Source organism: Micropterus salmoides, unplaced genomic scaffold, assembly GCF_014851395.1.
Source record: "Micropterus salmoides isolate LMB-PRFRI ecotype aquatic unplaced genomic scaffold, ASM1485139v1 Ms_hic_scaffold_10, whole genome shotgun sequence".
NCBI lineage: Eukaryota > Metazoa > Chordata > Actinopteri > Centrarchiformes > Centrarchidae > Micropterus > Micropterus salmoides.
In genome coordinates this window covers 24,972,910-24,999,188 of record NW_024040041.1, presented here as the reverse complement: position 1 = coordinate 24,999,188, position 26,279 = coordinate 24,972,910, and the positions used below count along the sequence as shown (strand labels likewise).

Below are 26,279 nucleotides of genomic sequence, written 5' to 3'. Positions count from 1 at the left end.
TCTTGGTCACAATTCTTCAATTACAAACTTTAAGAGGTGATTACGCGTTTAAATTTATGTAAAAAAAAAATCAGCTGATATATCGTTATCAGCCTTTTTAAGAACTTTCAAAAATCATTATCAGTATCTGCCTCAGAAGTCCAGTGATTGTTGGACTCGAAACTAGACTAGAAACATAATTTAATGCTGTTGTATTTGGCATTTGATGTCAGGTGGTCATCAGTTACTGTTGAATACAGTATATTACTTAATCTGGACCAATGAGAAGCCACTGCATAGAAATAATGGTAGCCTAGCCAGGCGTAAACCCCACTGTTCGGCCTTGTATGTAGCTTTTATATGCTGTAAATCACAGCACATTACAGAAAAATAGAAATCATATTGTTATATTGACTATTAACTTGGAACATTTTTCCAGTTGTCTGTTATTTGTCTATACATAAATATCACAGCTCAAACTGTAAACCGTTTAGTTAGTTAGCACCATTTACTTGCCTGTGTAGTACTGGTATTTAATTATTTGTTGGCTATTTAAGGGGATTGTCCTGCAGAAGAACATCTAAATATTTGACATCATGAGATTGCGATGAAAGCGCCATTAGTTTAGCCTGACCTTCAGGTCCTCCAAAGAACACACCTGCACACTAGGCATCGTTTGTGAGTTTTCCTCCTCTGATAACCTGACTGCCTTTGTGATGTGTCGCCTGCCTGCACACCGGGTCCTCATTAGCTATTCAGTTTTCCACTTTATTGACAGGTTGTCTATGCCGTCTGGGCATTTGAGCCATTCCCTTTGGCTGTCAGTTACATCTTTTCCTGCTCTAATAACCCGTCTCTTTAATTCTACCTGCCTGTGTGGTGTCTGAACACTGACCTAGTGAGTTATCTGAACTGTTATAGAAACTGGCCAGTGATGAGCTGAGTTGCTGTCTGCTTCCCCTATACCTGCTGGCAGATGCAGTTACCTCAGCCTCAGGTTACACTGCGTATCAGGATGAACACCTCATTAAAGTGGTGGGCTGTGAAAATGGCCGACTAAAGATTAGGAGGGCAGGATCACGCTACACTTTTTGCCTCAAAGTAATTTTTTTTATATCGCAGCTTTGAAATGGGGTACAACTCAAGTGAAATGGTGATCAGAAGAATCAAACAGCTAGAGAATAAATCATTGGGTTCTCTTGTCTCCCAGCTGCTGCTTTATCTGTATCTGGGGCGTCAAGACACAATGTCTCAGCCAATTCATGCTGGGTCAACCCCAACAGCCACCAAAACCAGCCTTTTTTCACAAACATCTGAGAGACCCCCCTACCTATGTACCATGCATACCACCAATGCCAATAGGGCAAAACACAAAGATACACTGATCATTATTTATTGTTGATTGCTTCTAGACTGACTCTAAGTTTTATAATTGAGTCACACTCTCAACAACATGTACAGAAAGTGTCTGGCTTCTTCCTTTACACCTGTGGTGGCAGATGCAGTTACCTCAGCCTCAGGTTCCATTGTGTATCAGGACTGGCTGCCTCATTAAAGTGGGGGGCAAGTGTTGGGATTTGAACATGACCAAATGAGACTGAGGAGGGCAGGATGAGGCTACTCCATACTGTAAGTGAGGTAATTTATACTTACACCAAGTTCAAATGACCTGATTAGTCAGCATAAGATTTGAAAGATGAACCATCACACTGATGGAGTTGATGTCATCGTGACAAAGGTGACTAGTATCAGATGATGGCAAAGCTTGTGAGGATTGAAAAATCTATGAAACCTTAAAACAATGCAAAGGAGGAGACCTAAAGATGCCCTTTTCAAATCTAGAGCACTAATAAACGTCAACACTAAACACCTACAGAGCTGTAAGATAAATCATTTTCCTCTAGGGTGACATTTATTAACAAGGTCCAGTAAAATCATAGCAATATATAACCAGTTCCATAGTTTGAACTGTACATATTATGTATGTGGTGTATGCAAAGTAATGCTAGTTAACAGAAAAGTAAACAGTATCACATTCCTTACTCCATTTCAAGAGTATGTATTTAAGGACAGGTGAATTGTGTTTTTTACTTTTTTTCTTAGTTGCTGTGAATGACATGGTCATATAAGATATTTTAAATTTGGTTAATTTCATAGTGTCACTGTTACAGTAGATGCCCCTCTCTAACTAGTACATACTGTCCAATGGCACTTCGCTTAACTCAGCTTCCTGGTCACTCCATTGGGGATAAACTACACTCCCTTCAGAAGTAGGCCAGCAGGTCAGGCTATATAAGTTCAAGAACACTAGTGTGAACAGTGTGAAAAGAAAAAAATAAACTACAAGCAGAGATTCAGTGATAACTTTAGTGCCACAAAGAGCTGCATCAAGTATACTGGATTTGTGCAAAACCATCTGTCTACAGGCACTTTTTTATTCTACACCAACTTGTCTGAACTAATCTAAAGTTGTTCTTTCCATTTAGTATACTTACTTACTATCTTATTAAACAGTTTTACAGTGTAGCATATTGATTCTTTCTTTGTAAATAACGCTAAAAAACAACTTCAACTATCATGATACAAGATGCTGAAGTACTTTACTAACACTAATTTGACTACTACTATCACCGACCATATGTCCTGCACGTGTTCTGTACTTAACAAACAAAACGTCTTTCCCTCTTTTTAAGACTTCACATGACACAATTTCCTTTAGGGCATAGATAAAACCATTCGTTCACATAATTCATGCATGAGAGATCAAGCATGACTCAGGGCCCAAGGCATTAATAAAACACAAAATAGGTTGTGCAGTATAACTTTCCTACACCACTATGAAAAAGTCAGAGATCAATAACTTACTAAATGACAAATCCAAGATTCTACAGTAAACCATCCTTTTATTAAACTCTCATTTAATGCAACAATTTAACTCAGGGCATATATGCAGCCACAGCCTGCGAAGATTTAGCATTTTGATGACATTCCTATTCCAGAGCTTCAAAATACAGTCATAGTTGTGTGATGCTGGTCATCACACAACTGGTGAGCAACTCTTGGTCTAATTCTTGGGGTTAAGATTCTTGCTGAAAAAGCACACTGATGCTAGTTCTGGAGAGAGAAAGAAAACTATTTCACTTTTTTCACTTAGATTCCCCAACTGCACTAGGGAATCCAAAGAAAGAAACAACTTGCCAGTCGCTCACAAGCTGGCTTTTGCTATCCTTGAAGCTCTGACCCTCAGCTGGGTGTGTGTCCCTACTTAAGCAACAACTTGGATCAAGCCACAGGATGAGAGATATTAAGACTTGCAACATAATTTGACACAATCTAAATAACAAAGTCAGCTGATCGATCAGAGGTAATCTCAACAAGATGATGATATGCAGCTTATTCACATCACTGAACCTTAGTCGGCATTTTATTCATGGATGCTTTTGATTTCAAAGTAGCCTCTAGACATGAAATAAAGTATGGTATTGAGACGTTTATGACCTGGTAGCCTACTGTGGTGCCAAAGCAGCAAGTTGCAACAGTATTTTGTTCCCGTGTGTTTAGGCTTGCAGGGGGGCATTGTGTAAGCATGAGAAAATGATTACTCCAGACCACGTATATCCATTCTAAGTCTATTCTGGGCTGACCTCTGTCCGAAGTCTCCTTACACAATATAAAATCACAGCCAAAAAAAAGGGGAGTACCCTTAGTGAAATTCATGGGAATTCAAGCGTGCACTTTTGGTGGGACCACAGGGGCTTCACAGATGAATTCATTAATTTGTGCGACCTACTCTCCTGATTTGTGACTTCCTTCATATGGCTTAGTGCAAACTTGCCTTCTAATGTTCTGCCTATTCTCGTTGTGTCACTGAGATAATAACCCAAGGCCTTATCATGTTTCTCAGTGTCTGGAAGGGTTGACTGTCATCCTCCTCCCACTTACTCTCTTAATCATACTACACAGAAGAGAAGTGAGTAAGGTAAAGAGAGGAATTCAATGAAAGTTAGACAGAAGGATGATACAGGATAATGGGAAAGATGCTGACACAGAGAGGAAACTGAAACTGCTGCAGAAGTAACTATGGTGGTAGTAACTGATAGCAATCAAATTTGAGTCTTGTGTGGAGCAGGCAGTGATCATGAGACAGGAATACACACTGTGGATGCCAACAATCAGCAATGCTATTCGACAGATGGATCAGAGCGCTCCTGGCCTAGACCAGGCTAAAAGCTCATGGTCACGTGATCAGTGGATTAGCCTTAGCCCAACTGAAAGGGGGAGGAGGTTAGAGTGCATGTCACCACATGCTTCCTTCCTTATCACTTCCATTTAAACATGTTTCCCTTTCTCAGACAAAGACAAATAGGGGGATGAGGGGAGATTCAACTCATATTTTGTTCATAATTTATTTTACATTATTCACTTTGATCATTTTCACCACCAACCAGAAGCCCAATGTTAAAGACAATCATTAATGCATAAGTGACTCGGACACCTTTGACTTACGCTCAGTCAGATCAAAACCACTGCTCTAAACAGCTCACTTCCAGCTACTCATGATGTCAATGCTGAGAATATGTCTCCTGTGCTGTCCTTCCCAAATAACGCCCCCTACTTACAGTGTTCACATTTTCTCTCATCGGCCTTTCCAGCCTTGCTGAACTCTACACTTGTCTGGCAGCAGGGAGAGAAAAAGTGAGAAGCACATACGAGTTTAAGGACATGCCATGCTGTGAGCACATGGCAGAGTGGGCTTGTAGGATAAAACACTGGGTTCCCCTGTCTCTCCTGCTGCTTCTCCTACATCTGGGTCTTTCTGACAGGGACACTGTGTGCCAGCCAATCCATGCCTAGCCAGCACGCAATGTTCCTGCGCAAACCCAAAACACCCTTGCTTTGTCAAACCTGGGAAAACCCTCCCTGCAGTGACAGAGGGAGCAGGCAGGGTAACATGGTGCTTGCCAACAGGGGTAAATGCTAAAAGGCATTGACCGTTACTTCCTGTAGATTACGTCTTCACAGAAATGTTTTATTGATTGAAAGAGCACACATGCAGACACTACCAACAAAATGGAAGATACAAGGAGAACTGACAAGGAAAAAGACTCTTCAGCTGTGCACTTAGAAGCTGTAAAATCAGTCTATAAAATATTTTATAAAAACAACAGGTCGCAGCTTCCCATAGCCCAAGGTGATGTCTTGAAATATTAGCATCTAAAACCAAAAGGTATTTAATTTCCCAAGATATAAAACAGATATTGCAAAATCCTTAAGTCCTGAAGTGACAAAATGATGAATCCATTATGAAAATTATTGTTTTTAATTTATTGACTTATTTCAAAAAGTACTAAAAACCCATCCCAAAGCCAGACAGGAAGGTGCAAACTAACCATTCATTTTGCTTGCAGCCTCAAAGGAGGAACATTATCACAGAGGGCATTATCACAACATGTAACTCTCAATTACTCGGAGCCACAAGGGAAAAAGTCAACACCAGCTTCACTGTAGGACTCCAGAAGAAATGTTGCAGGTTTGTCCAAAGGAAAACACACAAAGTCTTATCAGAGCAACTTAGCATTCAGGGTGCAACAAATGAGAGAGGCTGCGTATCAGAAGGTGCAATCAAAGCCGGTAGCAGCAGATTTCTCTTCAGTACCATCAACAGTCTGGTAAACCCTGCCCGAGCTGCTGTTTATGCCACCTCTGTAGAGGTCTGTGAGATGTTCTTTAAGTATTTTGTAAAAAAGAAAAAGAAAAAAAAAGAAAGAACCTATAACCACATTAGCTTTGGTTTCAAAAATTGTTGAAAAGGTGGTTGCTAAGCAACTTTTAGAAAAAATGGATAGCAAATATATATTTGATAAATTTCAATCTGGCTTTAGAAAGAAACCACAATAACAGAAACAGCCCTACTCAAGCATAACAAATGACATTCTAATACTAATGAATTCATTCAGCAGACTCACACCAACTGGGCTGGCCTTGGTGACATTATCTTATCTGGTTTTCATCATACATATCAAACAGAGTATTCAAAAGTCATTGTTGACAACTTCAGTTCTTCAACTGCTCTCATGTCATGTAGGGTCCCGCCTGTACAGAATGATATTTATATAATATTTTTAAAATGTCAAATAGTTTATTGTTGTTCTTTTATATTTTCTTTTATCTCTCTATGTTTGACCAGTTCTTGAACTTCTTAAGCTGTTTTTATTGCATTTTCTGTTTATGAAAATGTATTTATTTGATTTGCTTGTATGGTATTGTATTGCATTTTGTGAAGCACCTTGTAACTCTGGTTTTAAAAGGTGCTAGAGAAATAAAGTTTATTATTATTATTACACACACACACCCAACACACCATATTCTTGGAAATGACACAGAGACATCAAAGCACCTGTGACATTTCAGTTCTGTTTGTAAGCAAGCACAAACACCAGTGTCTTGAATCAAAAGTTGATCATTACAGCTTTGACAGTAAGCTTTGTAATGACCTTTATGAACCATCCTTTCATGCTTTTCCAGACCACATATCAACACGTCAATGTAAAGAAACAATGAATCCTGTGTTGCAGTAATGCACAATAAGAACAGCTAAAATGAATGGCACAGACCTGACTGGAATGACCAAAGATACTCATGCTCTATCAACATTCAACTCAACTTTCAAATCTATGATTCAGCTTTGGGGAGAATATGACAAAGGGCACATGAACAGAGCTGGCAGAAAAACATATTTCTTCTTCTTCCCAAGCCATATCGAGTGTTAAATGACTATAGTATAAAGGCTTACTGTGTGTCTTTTTGAAGCTCTAGAGATTATAGTGACCTTTTGGTGAGTGTTTTGGAAATCTCACATATTGCCATTAGGACGGCAACTGTATTTATGTTATTCAGTACTATTATTGTACTTAATGGTTGTTTTTAGTTTAATCTGTATGACGTCACTCCCATGTTCTTCTTATAGTATAGATTTTTCTAAGAAATCTGTATATCATCTTCCTAAAATGTATCATATCATTATTATTATTATTATTATTATTATTATTATTGTTGTTGTTGTTGTGATTAAGACAGTAACTATATGTAATATTTTTAACTAATCAATAGAGTACATTTTTTAATTTTACTTGAATAAACCTAAATTGGTACTGGCCAAAACTGAAAAAGTATCAACCATAAAATGTACTTAAACTACCAAAAGTTAAAGTACCCGTTCTGAACAATGTTTAATTCTAGATATGTTGACATTTATGTTACAGCTGGTCCAGTACAAAGTAAAAGATTTATCTCTGAAATGTGAAGAAAAAGCATTTCCTCAAATAAAGTGGCTCAGAACTGCACGTGAATACAGCAGGACATAAGCGTTGAGCATGTTGCCAGTGCTAAAGTGTGACAAAGACAGTCACTGAACATATTTAAGCTCTCAGCCAGGCTTTCACCTGTCAAACGTCTGAAGCATGCCAATTACACCATTTTTAGACTCCTGAACGCGGAATAACGCTTATTAGAGCCAAAGTGTGTGTGTGTGTGTGTGTGTGTGTGTGTGTGTGTGTGTGTGTGTGTGTGTGTGTGTGTGTGTGTGTGTGTGTGTGTGTGTGTGTGTGTCGTTGCCGCAGGTTATCGTTTTGTTCACCTCGGCTGAGACTTAACGCCTCATGTAGGTTACATTAGAGTGACGCGAGTATGGAGGGAGGGTTGCCCCTACTGAAAACATGTAGGTTTTAGAAAGACACCACTATGACAGCGAGTAAATTATTAGTTAGTAGTAATTATTAGTGAGTAGTGCTACAGCAGTGAGAATACAATAAGGCATAAGTCACAGGCAAGTCTCATGCGAAAAGGTGACTGTAAACTGAATGGCACCACAGACACCCTTTTAGTCCGTTAACATTATCATACAGGGATTCCTCCGTCTGCGCGCGGAGAACTGCCTGTTGATTCAAACCCGGTCCGTTGGGTCCCAAATTCCGTTGATAAAACAACAGAGAAGGGAAAGTAAAGAAGTAACACAGAAACAAAATCCAACAGGAATGTCATGTCATGCATCCAAACGGGTTTCTATGTGCAGAATGTACAGACGGAGGAGCGATGCCGCACTCGCAGTTTGTTTACAAAGCGCTGTCAGAATTTCTTTCGCAACGCGGACCGTCAGTTGGACGAGACGAGGACGTTCACCTCCTCAGACAAGACACATTCAAAGTCACAGATATTAAACTGTCACACTTACCTCTGAGGAGCGACTCAAGCTGCTGTCCTTTTTCATAAAATGCGGAGAGAGGCTGCAGCGACGTGAGAAACCTACAACAGGAATCTCTCAGTCAGTCGTCTAGTTTCCAACACTTCGCTGCAGTTTCTCTCTCTCTCTCTCTGACACACCGCCCACTTCCGGTGGTTCTTGACTATCTGTTAGAGCTAACAGTTTCTCTTCATTTCTGTCCTGGAGATTCAGACTAATGCTGGATTCAGGCTGAAGGAGGCGGTAATGTCAACTGACACAGTAGATCTGTTATCATTTAATTAGGTCTATTCTCAGTGAATCTGCAGAAACTTCATATAGGCTACGATTATTATTATTATTATTATTATTATTATTATTATATAGGCTATAGCCTATTTTTTTTTATTTGACATTTATTTATTACATTTTCACATCACACATCACATTGTCTGATATGTCATCTGCACAATGTTTTTTGATTTTGAATGCTTTTTAAACTTTATTTTGTGTAGTCCTAACTAAAAATTAATCAACATCCACAGAAAAAATCAATAATTTTAAAATAAATAATAAAATTTAAATAATTTAAAATTAAGAATAACTCGAAAGCACTATAATAATAATAATAATAATACATGCGTTAATGAACTGCTCATATACAAATTGAGAGAGAGAGCCTCATTGCTGCAGGTCATTAACTCGGCCTCACTTTTCTCTGACTCGCTGTGATCAAAGCTGTTTTCTGATGCACATTGTTAGAAGCAGACCGGTAGACTGGATTAACTCTTATCTGTACAGTAAATCTATCCAACTCAGTGCATCGCTCCCAAATCTGGAGAATAGCGACGCCTTCTGGTACAAAACTGTGTTAAATGTTACAAAAATCACATTGAATCCAGTATGGACAGAGGGGAAATTTTGAAAAAAGTTGAAAAGTTTGTTTGTTTCATAGTTGGGTTTATCATTTGTAGCTGTAAACTTGTTTTAGATACATTAATTCACACAAATGTCGCAGACATACACAGATGTGGTAACAGGGACCAAAGGTAAGCCTGCCAAAATCATTTAGATTTCGAGGACAAGTGCTGCCATTGCTGCAAATAACAGAAACAGCCACTATGTGGACACTTGTTGATAGCTGAAGAAAATATGCATGTCACTTCTGTTTTATATATATATTACCTTATAGTTCAAATGAAACTACAAAGAGGGATCAAAACCCTCATCCACCCTCATCCACAGTTAATCCTTGACTTGGGTGAAACAATGTGAAATACTCCATTACAAGGTAAAGTCCTGCAATCAATATTTTGTTTAAAAAATAGGAGTAAAATGTACTTAAGTACAAGTCCTTAAATAAACAATTTATTAAATATTGTTATATATAAATTAACATATGTTGATAAACTAATGTGTAAACAGTGTTTTATTACATTAACTCTGCCAGATCTAGCTAATTCTAAAAATGCTTTATCATATTTGGTAGCTTAAATTGTAACATACTGGCATCTGAGTTTATCAAATAAGTAAGTAAGCAAGTACCTCAAAATTGTAAACAAGTACATTCCTTGTAGAAATTTGCTTTGTTACAGTATCTCACCAGAAATGAAATGTAAAATTCCAGATTTAGTTTTGACTGTAATTAATCTGAAGTCTCCTGCCATGCTGCAGGAATGAATGACCTCATTTTCCAATATCCATGTCAAAAAGTCATAATTTAAATTAGCAGTCCCTCTTTCTTTCAAACACTCACGCACACACAATCAACCATCACCACACTGCACCCTGTTGAAGCTTCATTGATTCTTCAGATTGATTGGCTGCAAGCAAGAACTGAAGGGTGACAGTTGCTTCCTCAGACAGCTGAGTCAGCAGATGCTGACGGTAAAAGCTGCACTTCTCCACACCCCCACATCTCCTCAAACCAGTCTGTGTTCATTTCCTATCACCGAGACAAACAAGACACACATGACCCAGAGAGTGAGAGAGTAGTGTCGAGCAAGGCAGAGGCTCAGTAATGCAGAAACTACTTCCTTACTGTCTGTGTTTATTTAGCTGCTTTATCAAAGCTGTCACATACTCCCCAAAGGACTTTCGGGAATCCCAGCAGTCAAACTCGTGCTGATCACATCAGTGCCACGTTATAGCCAAAATGTAGTCGAGCTGCACACATGCAATACGTGGTTTCCAATAAAGAAAGTCCAGAGACCCTGTGTTGAAAGATTTGTCATCAGGGGCAGAGAAAGACTCTGCTTGTTGGATTCAAATTGAAAATAGAAAGTGCAATGGCAGGTCATCTCTTATGTATATTTATATAACATTCACATCCCAGCAACTGCAAAAGAAATTGTTAAAACCACTGGTAAAGTAATTATTTTAAATCATAGCAGCAATAACAGGCCCCTGTGTGTTTCATCTCTAAGGGCCGAAACCTGTAACAACAGTTTGTCACAAATAACAACAGTTATTTCTCACTCTTTATCATCACACTCATTGTCACATCTAAAACAAGCTTTCACGTATTTCCCCTCCAGTAGGCAGTGCCAGACCAACTGGGGCTCCGAGTTCCTCATCGAGATAACACCTTTATTGCTTGCATATTCTTTATCACATATTGCTTTATTGCTTGTCTTAAATCTTTGGAGTTCCTTTTTGTAAATGGTCTGTTGTAATGGATTTCCCCATCTACAATGGTGCATTTCAGTCTTTCCTGATGCTGATCTTCAGCCAGTCCTAAGAACATTGTACAGGCAATATTATCTGCCCTTGCTTCATCTTCAGAATGAATCCACTGCCATGAAACTCATTTTAGACTTCCTCTGACTAGATTAGAAAACTACTATGTCTGTTTGTTCATCTGTGAGAGTTGAGCTCAAAAGTGTCAGCTTGTCACATCTTGTCCAGTTTGGCAGCATAACAGTGTCCAGAATCTGAATCAAAAACAGTGATGTCTTCATCCAGCATTGTTTGATTGAAAAAGGACAGTTGTTAATAACATTGGCTCTATTCAAGTGTCTTTGAGCCGTGACTGTGCGATTGTGAGTCAGCATGCACAAAATACTAGAAACCAAAAACTGAAGCAGCAGAATGGAACTCAGCCAACAGTCATATTATTTACACCTGTGCATGTCCTTCTGTGACGTGTCAAAATGCCTTTAGTGAAAAGGCCTCTTTGAAAGAGCGTTTAAGTTGAAAAGGGTAGTGGTGTACTCAGTGGATAAATCTTAAGATGCTGGTGCTCTACATACTCTTGGTCCAGTGTGCTCTTTTACATAAAACTTTGACAACATTATTTCTCAAAATAATTAGAATAACTCTAAAATTAAAAAGTTGAACCACTCATTGCAATGACAAACTAAACAAACATTGAGCTGAGTAATTTTTGACCCAGGTTACACATCAAGGAGTCTTTTCTGCTTCACTTGCTTTGCTTTCTTCCATCATGTTAAATCTTAATTTGTCATGAACATAAAGTCCAGCCAAGGCTGCTGTTTCTAACTGGCTGTTTAATAAGTTATTCATTTTTGGTCTTTGTGGATGCTGCCGGCCTACTGTACTGTACTTTTCTGTTTGTACGAGTTCACCAATAGTTTGCAAATTACGTCTTACTGTTTAAGAGGTGACATGGTAATATAATGTTGTATACAATGAGGACATCAATCATTTCAATCTGCTAAACAGTGCCGATTCCTATTGGTCAGTTACGGTTAAACAATTTGAATTCGCGATTTTTGAGCACATTTGACATGTTTCTATAATTTACTTGCAAGTCAATAATTACGCCAATAGATTACTAGACTACTATTAGTGCTAACTTGTTTTTATTGCCTTCTTTCAAATAATGAATAGTACAACATATTTCACAGAAAACCTCTTGAATTTCATGGCATGACAGACAAACATGTGACCTGCATTAAACTCTGACAGGGTTTACTCAACTGTATGAAAGGTTAAAAGTCAACCGCTACACACCTTACTGTGTACACTCTGTTAGAGTGAAATATCTTTCTTAAACATCCATGGTTATTCTGATAACAAGTTTGTCCTACAATAAACAGCTCATAAAATGATTTACATTACATATCTGATCATTTCAGGTGAATTCAGGCACAACAAAAATAAAAAAATAAATGCTAATTTCAAAAGCAAGTGCAATTCACAAGATCACAAATTATAGTATTTAAATGGGAGTAACAAATAAAATGTTTTCAGAGCACCACTTCTACGTGTTATGCTATGTAATTTCTAGCTCGGGGAAAACTAGCTCACCGGAAAATAATCTCAGAAGTGTCTTAAATTCCTTGTCTTTTCTTCTCACTACAGTTTTTAATGATTCAAACTGCTCTGAAAAAATATAGGAAATATTCCATTTGGAGAAAAAAACACAAACAGAGACCCATTTAAAATAAAATCAAGGTATCGGGGAACAACTGTGACATTCCATTTGGCAGGACCTAAAAATGCGACAAAACATATTGAAAAAGACCAATAAATGCATAAAAATAGGTCAAAGTACAATTCCAAAGCGCCATAGCTTATACAACAATTAAACCCATTACATTTTCTTAGTCGAAGAAAAGAACACATGAATTCATAACCATTTAAAAAGTCAACAACGCAAAAATACACTGTTCTCAAAAAATACAATCCCAGACATTTATGAAGATGGGTAAGAACTGAACGGGAGCAGGATGCTGCTTAAAATACAACCAGTCTAAGCTTTTTTAAAAGAATATCTTTCAAAATCATTCAATTTTCTATGGTGTGAAAGTGATTCATTTTTACATAGTAACAAGAAACACACTGTACAGACAGGCTGTGTGCACAGAAGGAAGAAGAAAACATCAAATCCTCTGTCACAACACAATATCAAATCCCAACAAAGAAAGGAAGAGAATGAAGAAACTGGGCAAATCTCTTTACATAGGTGAAGCTACATCCATGTCCAAAGTGAGTGAATCTGTGGAAGAAATCAAAATAACAGCTATTATTATTATTATTCCTATTATTATTATTATTATTATGTATTTATCAAGTTGTACAGTGTATTTGTGTGTACTTAAATTTTTATCTTAATGAAATATTTTGGTTTAGGGGTTACAGTATTAGGAAATCATTGTGTCTATGTATATCATATAAAGTGCAAATATCTGTGTGTATGTACACAATGTGTGTACGGACTCACCCAAATGTCCTGGATTAACTTCACTTTCATTGTGCATCAGGGAGTCAAGGGTGCGGGGCGACATGGGGAACAGGTCACTGGTGTTGCCAGAGTTTGTGCTGTCGAAAAAAAAAAAAGAAAACAGAAAGGACAAAGTTAAAACCATTTTCCCACTTTCCCACAAGTGGTAAGCTAACAGCCACCTACTAATTTGTGTTCGTCTCCATCACACTGACTGCAGGGTTACCATAAGTAAAAGGGCTGTGATTCTGCTGCATTGTTTAATTCATACTGTATATCAGTGGTTAATAAGTGGAAAGGTCACACCAACATAGAAAGATAATTCAGCATTCGTGTCAGTACGTGAAGTCATGCCCAAAAAAAATAAAAAATAAAATAAAGAGTAGATGGAAATGGGATGGCTCTGTGGTAAAATATTTATATATGTATTTAAATATAAATCCCAAAATACATTACAAATGAAACCAGGAAAGGCTGGGCAGACGTTACATACTGGTTCCTGCCTCTATTTTGGTGAGTGATTTTATGTTTAAGAATGATGATGTCAATGTCACTACAGTTGTGGGTTAGCAGAGTGTATTAAGTGGATTGAACAGACCGTTATTCAGGCTTACGAAAGTAAAATGTCCTTTTTTTTGTTTCCGTCTTTGTTTAAATAGACATGGCTTTTGCTTGTTTTCTTATGGAATTACGAATTATTTTGGAATTCTTTTCATTAATAACACTACTACTATCCGAAATCACTTTTAAGTTTTCATCAAACAATCATAGCGAAAATACTTTGGACTGTTGAATCCAAACAAATGGATTTGGTCAAAGAAATTATGACACAAATGCATGGAAACAGAGTGTGACCTCAATCAAATGAAAAATTGACGAAGGCAGGGAGATGCTCCTCTATTAGGACCAAGAAAAGTGGCAATGAGTTGGAAACACAAACAGGAAGTATGTAGGTAGGGGTACTGCATCAGTGTCCCTGAAAACCACCCCTCAAACACACAAACAAAGTGACAAGATGCACACACAGCCCTACATGCCACCACCCCCCAAGCGCCTACCCTGGGAATCCGTTCCCAAGCAGCTCACTGTCCGGCAAGTCCATGAACACGGAGGGACACCTAGGGAGACAGGTCAGGATCTCACTAAGCAAACCTCACAACGGCATCAACCCCACTACCAGCCAAAGCAGTCATGGCTGACTGGCCTGTGCACACACTCCTCTGATCTCAGCTGACCTCACACTATCACTCTTTTTTTTGTATATCTCAGATATCCAATACCAATACAACTTATGCGCTACAGATATATTTGGTGTTAAGAAAGGCAACATGAACTCCATGTTTAATCTGACCATTTTCACTATTTTAAGATTTTAATAAATATTAGTTTGCCTAGAATTTTAGTTTAGGTTACTGTTTTCTAGATTCTTTTGTGTGAATTCCCACTAGTGTAGACACAACCTGATCCCAGGTGTGAACTGCAATCTGTCGAAACTGAATCTATACATAATCTGCACGTATCTGGAGTCAAAATACTTGGTCTGAACAGGGTGATGGCTCCTCCAATGACAGAAATGACTCACAGTGAAAGTGAAAATCATTTTTGTTCTCTTTTCTTTTAACATTTTGCAACACTTGCCACAAAAAAAAATGTTAAAAAGGAAGTGCAGTTTTTGAGAGGAAACATTCAGGGAGAATCTCGTTATATAATCAAACATCAACAGCTAGTAATAAGAGCTAAGATCCCTGGGTGGCATAAGAAACAAATCCCATAAATTCTTATGACTTAAAGGTAAGGGAGGAGTGACTTACGGGGTAACGCAGATGAACTTTGTCTTCAAGTATGGCTGGATAGCTGTGAGGGGGGAAGAAATGTTAGCACACACACAAAAATAGTGACTACAATAAAAATGTATACACAGAAGTATGTGTTGTAAAGAACAAGGCAGTGACTTACTGCCCGTAGAGTCTCCTCCCATCTCAGGTTCAGGAGCTGCTTCTGGCCTGCAGTATTTCCCAAAAGCTTCCTCTTTGGGAATTTCAGGATACAGATACACCAGAGGTGAAACCAGGATGTTGGTAGCATCCATAATCTTGTAGCCCATGATTATGTCGGCAAAAGACATGCTGTTGAGCTGCTGTTTGGTGTACGGCTCCACTGATTGGATTTGGGTCTTTCCTATAAACATTCAAGGAAGCTCAGTGTCACAATAGAAAATAAAGTAAATTCCGGAAATATTATAAGTAAAAAAAAAGAGATATATACAAATACACACCACTGATGTCTTTCTCTACCCATGTAAATGTTATGCCCCCCTCCTTGCTGCTTTCACTGAAGCGCAGCAGAAAAGTGCCGGGAGGTTTTGGACTGAGAAGGGCCCTCTCCCTTTCCTTACTGATAAAGCCCATGATATACCTGTAAAATACATGTCAAAACACTTTATATAATACAAAAGGCAGCCAACAAGCAATTCTGCTCAGGGACTTTACTTTAGACAAAGGACAACCTCTTACCCTTCATTCCACAGTGCCAGGATATACTTCTTAACCAAGTCAATAATGTTGTCCAGCCACACCCAGAAGGAAAAGCCTTTGCCAGCCATGTTTTCCTGTGAAGAAGAAGGATAAAAATAACTCACATTGAAGCAAAACAATGGTAAGTTGGCAGATTGAACCATATGGCCATATGTGGTTGGTAGGTGAAGTACCTTACAGAACTTGGCCCAAGTGATCTGACAGCCAGAGTAGTTAACACAAGGCCCTGGATGGACATTTACAGAACAACATCACATATTAATATATGACACAGTGCAATGTTTAACGTTTTTGGAGACTTTTAGGCATGACACCTTACCTAGTAATTTCTCAGCCAGTGTGGTGAGCTGTTCAATGGTCAAGCCTCTCTTGGTAGTGGAGGAAAACTGCCAGCTTAGCACCTCAGCCACTTGGTCCCACGTCCCCACTGGAGGCTTGGTGAAGAAGTTCACGTTCTGTACAGAGACACCCAAGCCAACATAGTTTTAACAACATAGACAGACAACTGTAATGTGTAAGCACTCTACCCCAGCAGAGTTCAGTCCCTTTCCACCAGAGGGTGCTGTCTTACCTTTGGGTGGTTAGTGAGCATGTTGTACCACAGGATCGAAGCCCAGGCGTTGGGCATCTGGCAGATGTTCGAAATGACAACCACAGGCAGGGAATGAGTCTGCACAAATGGAGGGAAATGTATTTCAGTATGATTATAGTGCGTTCTTCTTTTTTTAAAAAGCTTGTTTATTCCTTGCCGACATTTACTCTAGCACAATGATGAGACATTGGACAGTTTCTGCTTCAAGAAGTTTCATTGTCTAGTAATGACACTTCTTCATCGTAACTTCACACTAACATTATTTACACCTAGACAGTATGCTGCTGTTCTTAGCACAAGATATTTTGATGTTCTGATGTTTTGATGAGGGTCGTCCTTTATCCAGCTCGCAGAGTATGACGGGTTGCTCATATAAATATGGTATGATAATTATATGATGCACTGAAATGAAATAAGTAAATCATAGTGTGTAAAATTCGTTATGTGAAGGCCAAGAAGATTTAGTGTGCAAAAAATTTGATGTGGCCGAAGGTTTAAAGTTTAAGTTCTTGCTTTGCGTCTTACATCTTGCTTATATGAAACAAGAATAATACGAGATTAACTAGTTATTAGATTAATCTCTCTATAGATAATGCACAGAGGCAGCATTGCATTGTCTGACTCATAATGCAAGCAAACTTGTCTCATCGTCTTGTCTTCACAACAAACACATATCTGTCAGAGGAGAGACCTTTGTTTTGCCATGAAAACAAAAATTGTTTTATAGATATTTTGGATGTTACTATTGAGACGGACACAGTGTTTTGACTCAGCGTCTCACACAACTGTGGATGGAAGCTCTAAGGTGCATTGGAGTTTAGAAGAAATACGTAATGAATGATACAATTACATATGAAAGTTCACTTTGTCATAACATGCTACTAAAATACCAGTGTCTGGGTCCTGCATATTCAACAACAACATTTTTCTCACCCACAGAGGATAAGGGGAAATCAAACTATTAATTAACAACTACTACTAATTAAAAACTCACAAGTTTGATGACTTACTTTCTACAGGGTCTCAAATACCAACATAGTTTTGTTGACTTCTGGTGTTACATGAACGTTAAACTGAGAATACAGCAATGTCTCATGGAGACATGATACCGACCTCCAGATCGATCTTCAGACCTTGGTGATAGACTTCTGTCTCAAAAGTGATAAGATGGAGTTCCTCTGTCACAATCAGAGAGGCCTAGAGAAAGCACATTATTCAAACCTCTGCAAAAACTGCATGGACTATTGATGTGTCTCACAGGGCATCCTTATACATAGAATACTGATATCAAACAATGTGCGCATTAAATTACATTATCCCATCAAGACTTAGTACTTACATCGCTATTGGTCCGGCCACCATTACCACACCTCTGTTCTCTAAGGGTCTGTAACAAACAGGAAGTTAGTGTTCCATAGCAGGATTTTATCACTGTCAACCACCAAGTGGTTTGCCTTTATAACTCACCAAGTGTTTAAACTCTGCTGACAGGCTGCCATTGTTGGATTCCTCCATGTTCATAACTTTTGTGTTGGTGCCGAGGATGTTAAACTTTCTTGATCTAAGAAAATCAAGTACAAGCACAAAGTGAAACTCTTTTCTAAAACAATAAACAGTAAATTCTTAGGTTTGAAAAAAAGTGTTCTTAAAGTTGTACCCTCGAATTGCAGCCACATCCCCAGATTCCCTAAAAAATACACAGTTGAATCAGTACAGAAATAATTTCTCCTCAATTAAATAAATCTTACTAATCAAAACTTAATATAAATGTTAGAATCCAAAGTTTTAAAAAAAACCTCACTTGTCAATGCAAACTTTAATTTTCAGCTGGTAATTGAGTTCAGGAAACTTTACCAGTAACCTGGAAAAATTAGACAAAAAATACTGTGAACATTCATTAGGTGTCATATGGGACCAATAAAACATTGCCATTAAAATGTATAAAGTGTTGCAAGCCTGCATCTTACCTGACTTTATTTGTGAACTGCACTCCTGTTTTTATAACCAGAGGTCTGTCTGGGTGCATGGGCATACATGGCTGTCTTTCCACCACAAAAGCACTAGAAGACAGAGCAGATCATGTTTCAGAGAAGTATTCCAGCAAACATTGTAACAACTTACAGTGAAGAGAAAGATCAAAGGGCCCTTTCCTATTAAATCTTAGTTTTCCTTCATAGAATGGAAATGGCTCAGATGTGATCACATTTGCTCAATGAAGACTGTGAGATGCATCTGAAAGCTCCTTATCATTAGTAAGTAGAATTCTGAGCTCAGAATCTCTCCACCATAGACTGTTCCTAAAGGTTTGATTTGACTTTATCATTAGATTATTTTTGATTTGACTTTATCATTAGATTATTTTTCTGAAAAGTGTCTCCGTCCCAAGACACTCACAGTTTCACATACATACCAACATTTAACTTAACAACAAAACAAATACTACAAACATATATATCTTCAGATATTACGAATAAGTAGCTGCAGCGTATTCAATTAAATCATACACTGAGGCCTACCCACACTCTGATTTACACATGCAGTACCTCTTCATCAGGTTTCTGAACAAGTCCACAATCTTCTCTTCCAGGGCTGGCCGGTGCTGGATGATGGGGTCTCCTTTGTAGGACACCTTCTGTTGAAGCTCCTCCAGCTTCTTGATCTGCTGACGAATCTGGAGTTGGGACTCAGCCAGGGATGTTATCCTAATTAGAAAATTATACCCAGTTTAGGTTAAATGTCTTGATGAAACATGCCACTAGTTAATACTGAACAAATACAGCAGAAATATTTTAGCTGATCTCTGTATAGATAAACGGAGATCACCAAAAAGGATAAGAACAGACCAAAGTCTGTGTTGACAAAATAATCTATTCACGGTATGAAAGACAACCACATGCACTTGTTAGATGCTATAATCACAACTATACTTCTTATTATGACTCTTTGTAGCAACATCTTGAACATTTGTGGTCAAAAGATATTTTTAAGTGAAGCATTCAATGTAACCCATAGACCTACAGTCATCAAAATAAACATTTAAACAAATTAACTTGCGCAGAAGAAGGAAATACTTGTGCCGAAGGGAAGGAAAAGAAAGAAATTGTGGAAATATTTCTCTTGCAGTAAGTGATGGACAGATAGGAATGGAGCAACAATGTGGATTGCTTAACATTTGCATCCCTGGTTACCATGTTTCGAGGCGGTCCAGGCAGATGTTAGGTGGACCTCCAATACAGGCAATTTGCTGCCTTCTCTTCCAGTCTGCTAGTTCTTCATCTGTCAGGTTCTTCTGGACATAATCCATGGCGGTCAGCAAGCCTCCCATCTCTGTCACAATTTGCTACAAGATAACAAGCACAGTGCATCCGTTACACATGGGCATAATCAGTTATCACCTATATATGGTATAGACTTTCCATTGTTATTTCAATGATTAAAGGATTCATACAATGACTGTGCTAATATTCAGGTGTTTTGTTAAGAAGTCAGAACAACCTACAACTGAGGTTTTCAAAGTGTGAGGCGGGCCTCCCCAGGGGGACTCCTATCAAAAGGAGATCACATGGAATAGCCTACGTGTGTGACCTGGTTAATGAGAGAGTTCAGAGATACAGTAGGTGAACTGTTTTTCCCACATTATCAGAAACTAATCAATGCCTTACGACAGACCTTTTTTTAATATATTTTGTGTAGTCTGAAGTTATGTCAAACAGCAATAGTAGGCTATTTTGCCTCAACTTGTCTATGAGATCAAATAACATAATCATGATCCCACAGGCATCCAGGAATTGAGCGAAACTAAACAAGAAAACTGGGGGGGGGGGGGGGCACCTTTTTCCAAGCTTTGTCTGAGGGGCCCACAGTCTCAGACTTTGAAAACTCCTGACCTACAACATTTAAAAAGGGGCTCCAATTTATATTATTTAAATTTGTTGGTATAATTACTATCAATAAAGTCACCTTGGTCGACGTGACTGGTAGCTTTACCTCTGTACCGTATCTTAGTGTTCCTCAAACTCTAAAGCATTATTTTCCATGAACCCAACTAATAAAACAACATAATTACTCTTAAAATATTCATCTACCATGTGTCATGCCAAAACACTTCCTCCAGTTTTAAGAAATCAAGAAAATTAGTGTTAAAAAGACAATAGTGGTGGCCTAGCATGTAGCATGGTATTTTTGATTTAATATGAAAAAGCATAGAAACCCACCCGCCTGAGTTGGTCCAAGGCGCTAAGCATTTGCTCGAGCTGAGCCATCTTCTGTCTGGTAGCAGCTGCTTGGCTATTCCCATTTAGGTCCTGGGACAACTCTGGATAGAGGGTGGACATGTCATAGGTCAGCAAACAAACCTGATTCAGTTAATCTATACCAAACAATAAATGTTCGTCTGAGACTAAATTAAATGCTTTCCAACATATTAATACCACTGCTAAAGTTAAGAAAATATTAATTAGAATATACCTCCTTGGCTTTTCAACGTCTTGTAATTGAAGTCAAAGTCATCCTGCAAGTTCTCGAGCATTTTCATCTTCTGTTCCATATCCTGACGAAAAACAGATTTTTATATTTATGGCAAGATAGACTCATTTTGTCCAAGTTAGACAGTGTTCAGGATTCTTTCTACTGCGCATTCAAACCCTTAATCTGATTGAGACTAACCTGAACTCGCTTCCTAATGTCTTGAAGGTTGTGCTCCAGGATCTGCTGCTTCTCGGTTACTACTGTCCCAGTGGGATGGGCTGCCTGACCATCCTGAAAGAGAATAAAACATGTAGAGCTACTGTTTCGACCCATTTATGACTTGATTTCTAAGTGAATTGTGATTTGGTTTAAAAAGGTATACTATATCACTGCTGTACCAACTAAACTTCATGAGCTGAAGCTCTTTGATGTAATATGATGGCTACAGTTAGATAAATGCATATTTTCTTTACCTGTGCAGCAGAGGTGGCAGTCTGTAGCAGTCTTTGCTCCTCCCATAGACAGCGGGCAACAATGCGGGCAATGTCCATCGGCTTCTCCAAGTACTTGCTCTGCAGATGTTGTTTAATCCTGCGCAGGTTATGCTGGTAGAGTACATTGTTCTCCTGCAGGAAACGGCTGTACTGCTGGTCTATTTCTCCCAAGAGGTTGTGGAACACCAGTGTGGCGTGTGACTCCTTATTGGCAGCATAAGCCCTTGTAAAGGAGAAGATAACAGGATATGATTGCTTCTAGTTCTTTCTAAGATCTGGTAAAAGGTCACAACTGCTTTCTGGATCAAAACATCCTGTATACCACTGGAGGGACATTACAAGGAGAAAATCTTTTGTTTGACAATTCATGTATCTGAATCCAGGTCTACATCAAAATTCACAGTGATAAGACAACCTGTGAAAGCTGACTAGGTGATGGTGGCAATGATCTTTGGAGAAAGACCAAATGCTGGATGCCAGACACTGTTATCTTAATATTACAGAATTGTTCAAGTGCCCTGTGTTACATAATATGCAATGGATCCCTGTAATGGTGTCATGAGGAAAGTAAAAGGCATGAGAAGGAGGAGGGTAACAATGAATGTTAAAACACAAAAGCTTTCTGTGTGGCGAGTCATTGTGAGCGGCCAACTGCCAGACTGGAGGGAGTGGAGGATAAAAGCAATTTAATGGCACATGTTAGCAAACAGGGGAAACAAAATGTGCCATTTCATAACAGAGAATTCAATTATTTCTCACCAGTCTTGACTCTCAATCCAGGGGGCAAGGAACTGCCGTAGTTCCATGGGGAAACTGTCACTGTACAAGTGGTAAAGTTGCTCCAGATACCTGGTCTCCAACTGCTGTAACTGGTTCCATTGGGCCATCCTGACATACACGTCCTCAAACCTACATAAAAATGGCAGGGGTAACAATATCAATTAAGCAGAAGAATATCCATAGCACATTTCTAGGAAGGCACATGCTGCTAAATATTAAAAAATAACAGTGTTAATGCATTAACAGAACAACTTTGACATTGACCAGAGAGAAACAGCTAAATGTCAGGTTTTCACTGAAAATGATGAGAGGCCCTCGGGAGGCTTCCTATTCAGCAGAGTAACTTCCTGTTCAGCGAAACACTACGCCTCCACCAAGAAATACAGGCTGACATGAACAGCTGTCAAGATGCTTAGCAAATAGTAATTAATGATCTTTGGCTGAGGTTTTGCCCCAATTGCCTTCACTAGAAACAATGAAAACCACACTTCCTTTTCTTGGATGTTGAAAAGCTATTGAAGGAATGGATTTGAAACCAGAGAAACATATTCTTCGACATATATATAAGACTAGTTTTTTTTATCATTTCCTCCATATTAATTTTCTGAGGGGCACAATGCAACTTGAACAAGGTACTCTCATCTTGGTTCCGCTATCCTTCTCATCTTACCAACAGCAGGCTGCACCATTCCCCTGAGGGCTCTATACTGTACACTAACAATAACCAGACATGCAGTAAAGCCAACAGAAAGTTGTCTCCCAGCATTCATATTAAATGAACAGCTGAAGCCTTTGTTTAGACTCTTTTACATAACTTTGAGATACTGTCATCATCAAAAGTCAGTAGTCACTACTTGTTGTACACCAACTTTGCACAATACTGTTTTAGGAAGAATTTAGATAATGAACAGAAGATCCTAGGTAACGCAGATATGGCACAGATATCACAGACAGCGCTGTTAACATTTTGAAAAAGTTAAAACGAGAACCTAAATTTGCATTCTACATTTGTCCATGTTTCTGCCTCACTCATGCTGCATTTGAGAATCTCCTTCATTAATTAGTCAGTACTCCTCACAATATAATGAAATCCTAACCAAAACCTTAACAATTACTATAAAATTAATCAACCTTTACCTTACACAGTGTCTGAACGTGTATACTTTATTGCAAGATAATAGTTTAACTTCTTTTCCCACCACAGAGACATTCGGAAATATTGTAGCATAAAAAGCACAGGTGTAACTAATAACATTAATGATAGCCTCACAGCTAAAATGAATGAAGCCATTACCAGTGTTATTAAGTACACCTGTGTCTGACAACTCAAAATGCTCAGTGTGTAAATGTATTATCTATTGTAACGGACTTCGATAATATTGTTCAAGTATACCTAATAAACTGCTAACTCAGTGTAAGATTCTATCTCATATGTTTTGAATAATGGCAACTTCAAACAAAAACACACTTGTGTTAAGTTTCACCTAAATCAAATGTCAATTTCCCAAATAAACCAGAAGAATTTAGTTAAATCAATTATTTTCACTGACATTTTGTGGGTAAGGTTTTTTTAAGCATGTAAAGCACAAAACAGTAATTGTCCATCCAACTCGACAGTTTCCACGTGACCCACGTTCCTCTTTCTCTGATATATGAAAAAGGTGCATCTACATGGTGTGAATTCCTGGCCATGTGAAAACCCTGAGAGGATGCAGAGTCATCTTCAATAATGTGAGGATTCCTTTCATTTTAGCATAACCTCAATTAGTACGGCCTACTTATATTACTTATTATTGCTGCATTAATTCTCTGATACATTAAGAAGCCAGACTTGCCAAGTAAATAGGAGACCAAGAGGCTCCTTAAGTTAAATTTACAAACCTCTTGGCATAGTGTGACTTTTACTGTATAATCTAATTTCCACTACGTTCTCTCTTTTAACATTGCTTTTAATTAAATATTTAAGATTTTTCTTTTTATTGATAACTTACACTGCACTGTTACTTTTACTGTCCTGTTTTCTTTTTCTTTGTTTTTAGCTTTTTATCATTGCTTTTAATTAAATATTTCCATTTAACTCTTTTAACCCTGATTGTAACACTGTAACTTTTATTATATTTTATGTTGCTTTTAAACTTTTTTATATTTCCCTGTTGCTTTTATGTTTTATGTAAAGCACTTTGAATTACCTTGTTGTTAAAATGTGCTATACAAATAAACTTGCCTTGCCTTACGTTCATCATGACTTTTTAATTATTCCATTGAATTACAAAGTTATCAATAAACTACCCACAAAAATCAAGTGGCTGGACTGCTCTGACATATGGTAGAGTCCCTCTGTGAGTTCTCAAGAGTATCAATTAACCAGTGCGTACAGTTACAGAAGTGTCACATTACTCTTTTATTATTAAGTAATAATTATTTTAAAACAATGTTTGGCATTGAGTTAAAGCCACATACCCACTGGCTTCTAGCTAACAGCTAACTAGTTTATAGTTTACAGATAAAAGGGAAATGTTAATTTGGAAGGCAAGTTCATACATTCAATGTGTCCACCAAATCTGAACATATTGGCTGGTGGTCAAATTACATTAGACATTTTGTCTCAATGATAGCCTTGGGGATCTTTTGAAAGATGCTAATTTTTCACATATATTGATCCGAACTCCACATCTTTAACATTTTTGTCTTTGTTTGAACTTTGAAACTCAATCTCATTGTAATAAAGCAGCCATTGCCAGAAAATTGCCAGGCCAGCCAGATATGTGGTGTTAGTTTGCAATGCTCTATAGTAATGTGGCATCAACAGTAAAGCATCTGATAAAAAATCTGATTCCTTAAAACATGTCACTGATATTCCAGGAAGTACTTCCTTGATCAAAGAAAACAGTACCCATGCTAACTTTATTGTCTCTGTATACACAGGTGACAAAAGAGTAATATTATAAATGTAATTAGGTCATAACCTTCTCTACTTCATGCCAGTCATGCTATGACTCTAAAACATTTCATTTGTCACAGTCAACAGTGTAGTAGTCTGTTTCACTATGACTTCACAGCTATACTATCAGCACTAAGGATGCTATTTTGAAAAATCAAACTCTTCTATTCACCTCAAAATTAGGATTTTGTCAAGGTCTGGACTTTTAATCCCTAAAAGTCAAATTTGTGGAATGGAAGAATTTAATTATCCCACTGTGAGGTAGGGTGTCAACATGCTGGCCTGCAGATAGGATGGAGATGGGCGTGACAATTTAAGGCAAACACAAAACAAAACTCTATTTCACTCGGTCCAAATATGCATCTCTGTAAAGTTTGAGCCTTTTTCACTCCGGTTTCACAACTGACGCATTTATGACCATTATTAAAACAGGCGATCTAGATATCACATGAGCAAACTAGAAAACATACATTCACAAGACCCAGAGCCTTGGTTATGACATTATCAGCCCCATACGGAGCAAGAACAGTTGAGTTAGCTAATGTTACATGTAAAAACGTAGTAACTAATAACACTTTCATAACTTATGTAACACCGTGGACACAGAATGTTTTCTCCTGCATGAATAACTTATAAGTTAACCCAGTCATAGTACTGCAAATGTATTTCAGAAGCGTTATGGATAGAAGAGCTCACCATGCATAACGTTAAATGTTAATATAGGCCAAAAGCAGAAGTCGTTGTAATGTTAGTCGCTTACCAAACTCGTTGTCACTTCTTTGGAAAGTTTCTCAGTAAAAAGACTCTGCTAAAAAACAGTGACACAAACTATCAGAAACGACTTTCGTAAAATGTGACTACTGAAAAGCGAGGGAGAACACACGGAAAAAGATCGTAACCGTGTTTCTTTTCTTGCCAGCACACTTCTCCGATGCGTGCACAGCCCTTCACACCAAACACTACATTGCAGTCTTTCCGGCCAGACAAACCTGACAAACTGCTTCAATGACAACTCAAACAACCAATACGAGTCGTCAACTCTGCTGTAGCCAATCATAATGCAGCTTGTGAACAAAAGAGGCGGGA

The 26,279-nt window shown here is 38.1% G+C and overlaps 2 protein-coding genes across 4 annotated transcripts in view; both read right to left on the bottom strand.

Annotated features, from left to right (window-relative positions):
* stat5a (signal transducer and activator of transcription 5a) overlaps positions 1-8,373 on the bottom strand; it is a 53,525-nt gene extending 45,152 nt beyond the window's left edge. For both annotated transcript variants that reach the window (XM_038704510.1, XM_038704518.1), the window contains exon 1: positions 8,210-8,373. The gene's annotated coding sequence lies outside the window, so the exon portion shown is untranslated. The remainder of the gene's footprint in view (positions 1-8,209) is intronic.
* Positions 8,374-11,992: 3,619 nt separating this feature from the next.
* Positions 11,993-26,164, bottom strand: stat3 (signal transducer and activator of transcription 3 (acute-phase response factor)). Of its 2 annotated transcripts, XM_038704527.1 has the most exons (24): positions 25,954-26,164; positions 22,232-22,381; positions 21,452-21,695; positions 21,177-21,269; positions 20,979-21,060; positions 20,726-20,826; positions 19,700-19,851; positions 19,055-19,213; positions 18,479-18,571; positions 18,313-18,372; positions 18,169-18,198; positions 17,979-18,072; positions 17,851-17,898; positions 17,625-17,708; positions 16,491-16,589; positions 16,239-16,374; positions 16,093-16,145; positions 15,899-15,993; positions 15,661-15,800; positions 15,342-15,563; positions 15,197-15,239; positions 14,444-14,503; positions 13,386-13,483; positions 11,993-13,160 (listed from the first exon to the last, which is right to left on the bottom strand). In XM_038704527.1, the coding sequence occupies exons 2-24, from the start codon at positions 22,357-22,359 to the stop codon at positions 13,120-13,122; spliced, it is 2,355 nt and encodes a 784-aa protein (XP_038560455.1). In that variant the 5' UTR covers positions 22,360-22,381; positions 25,954-26,164; the 3' UTR covers positions 11,993-13,119. The 2 variants fall into 2 exon arrangements, with proteins under 2 accessions (XP_038560455.1, XP_038560461.1); XM_038704533.1 differs by lacking the exon at positions 14,444-14,503 and having other exon boundaries at positions 25,954-26,163.
* Between the last annotated feature and the right edge of the window lie 115 nt (positions 26,165-26,279).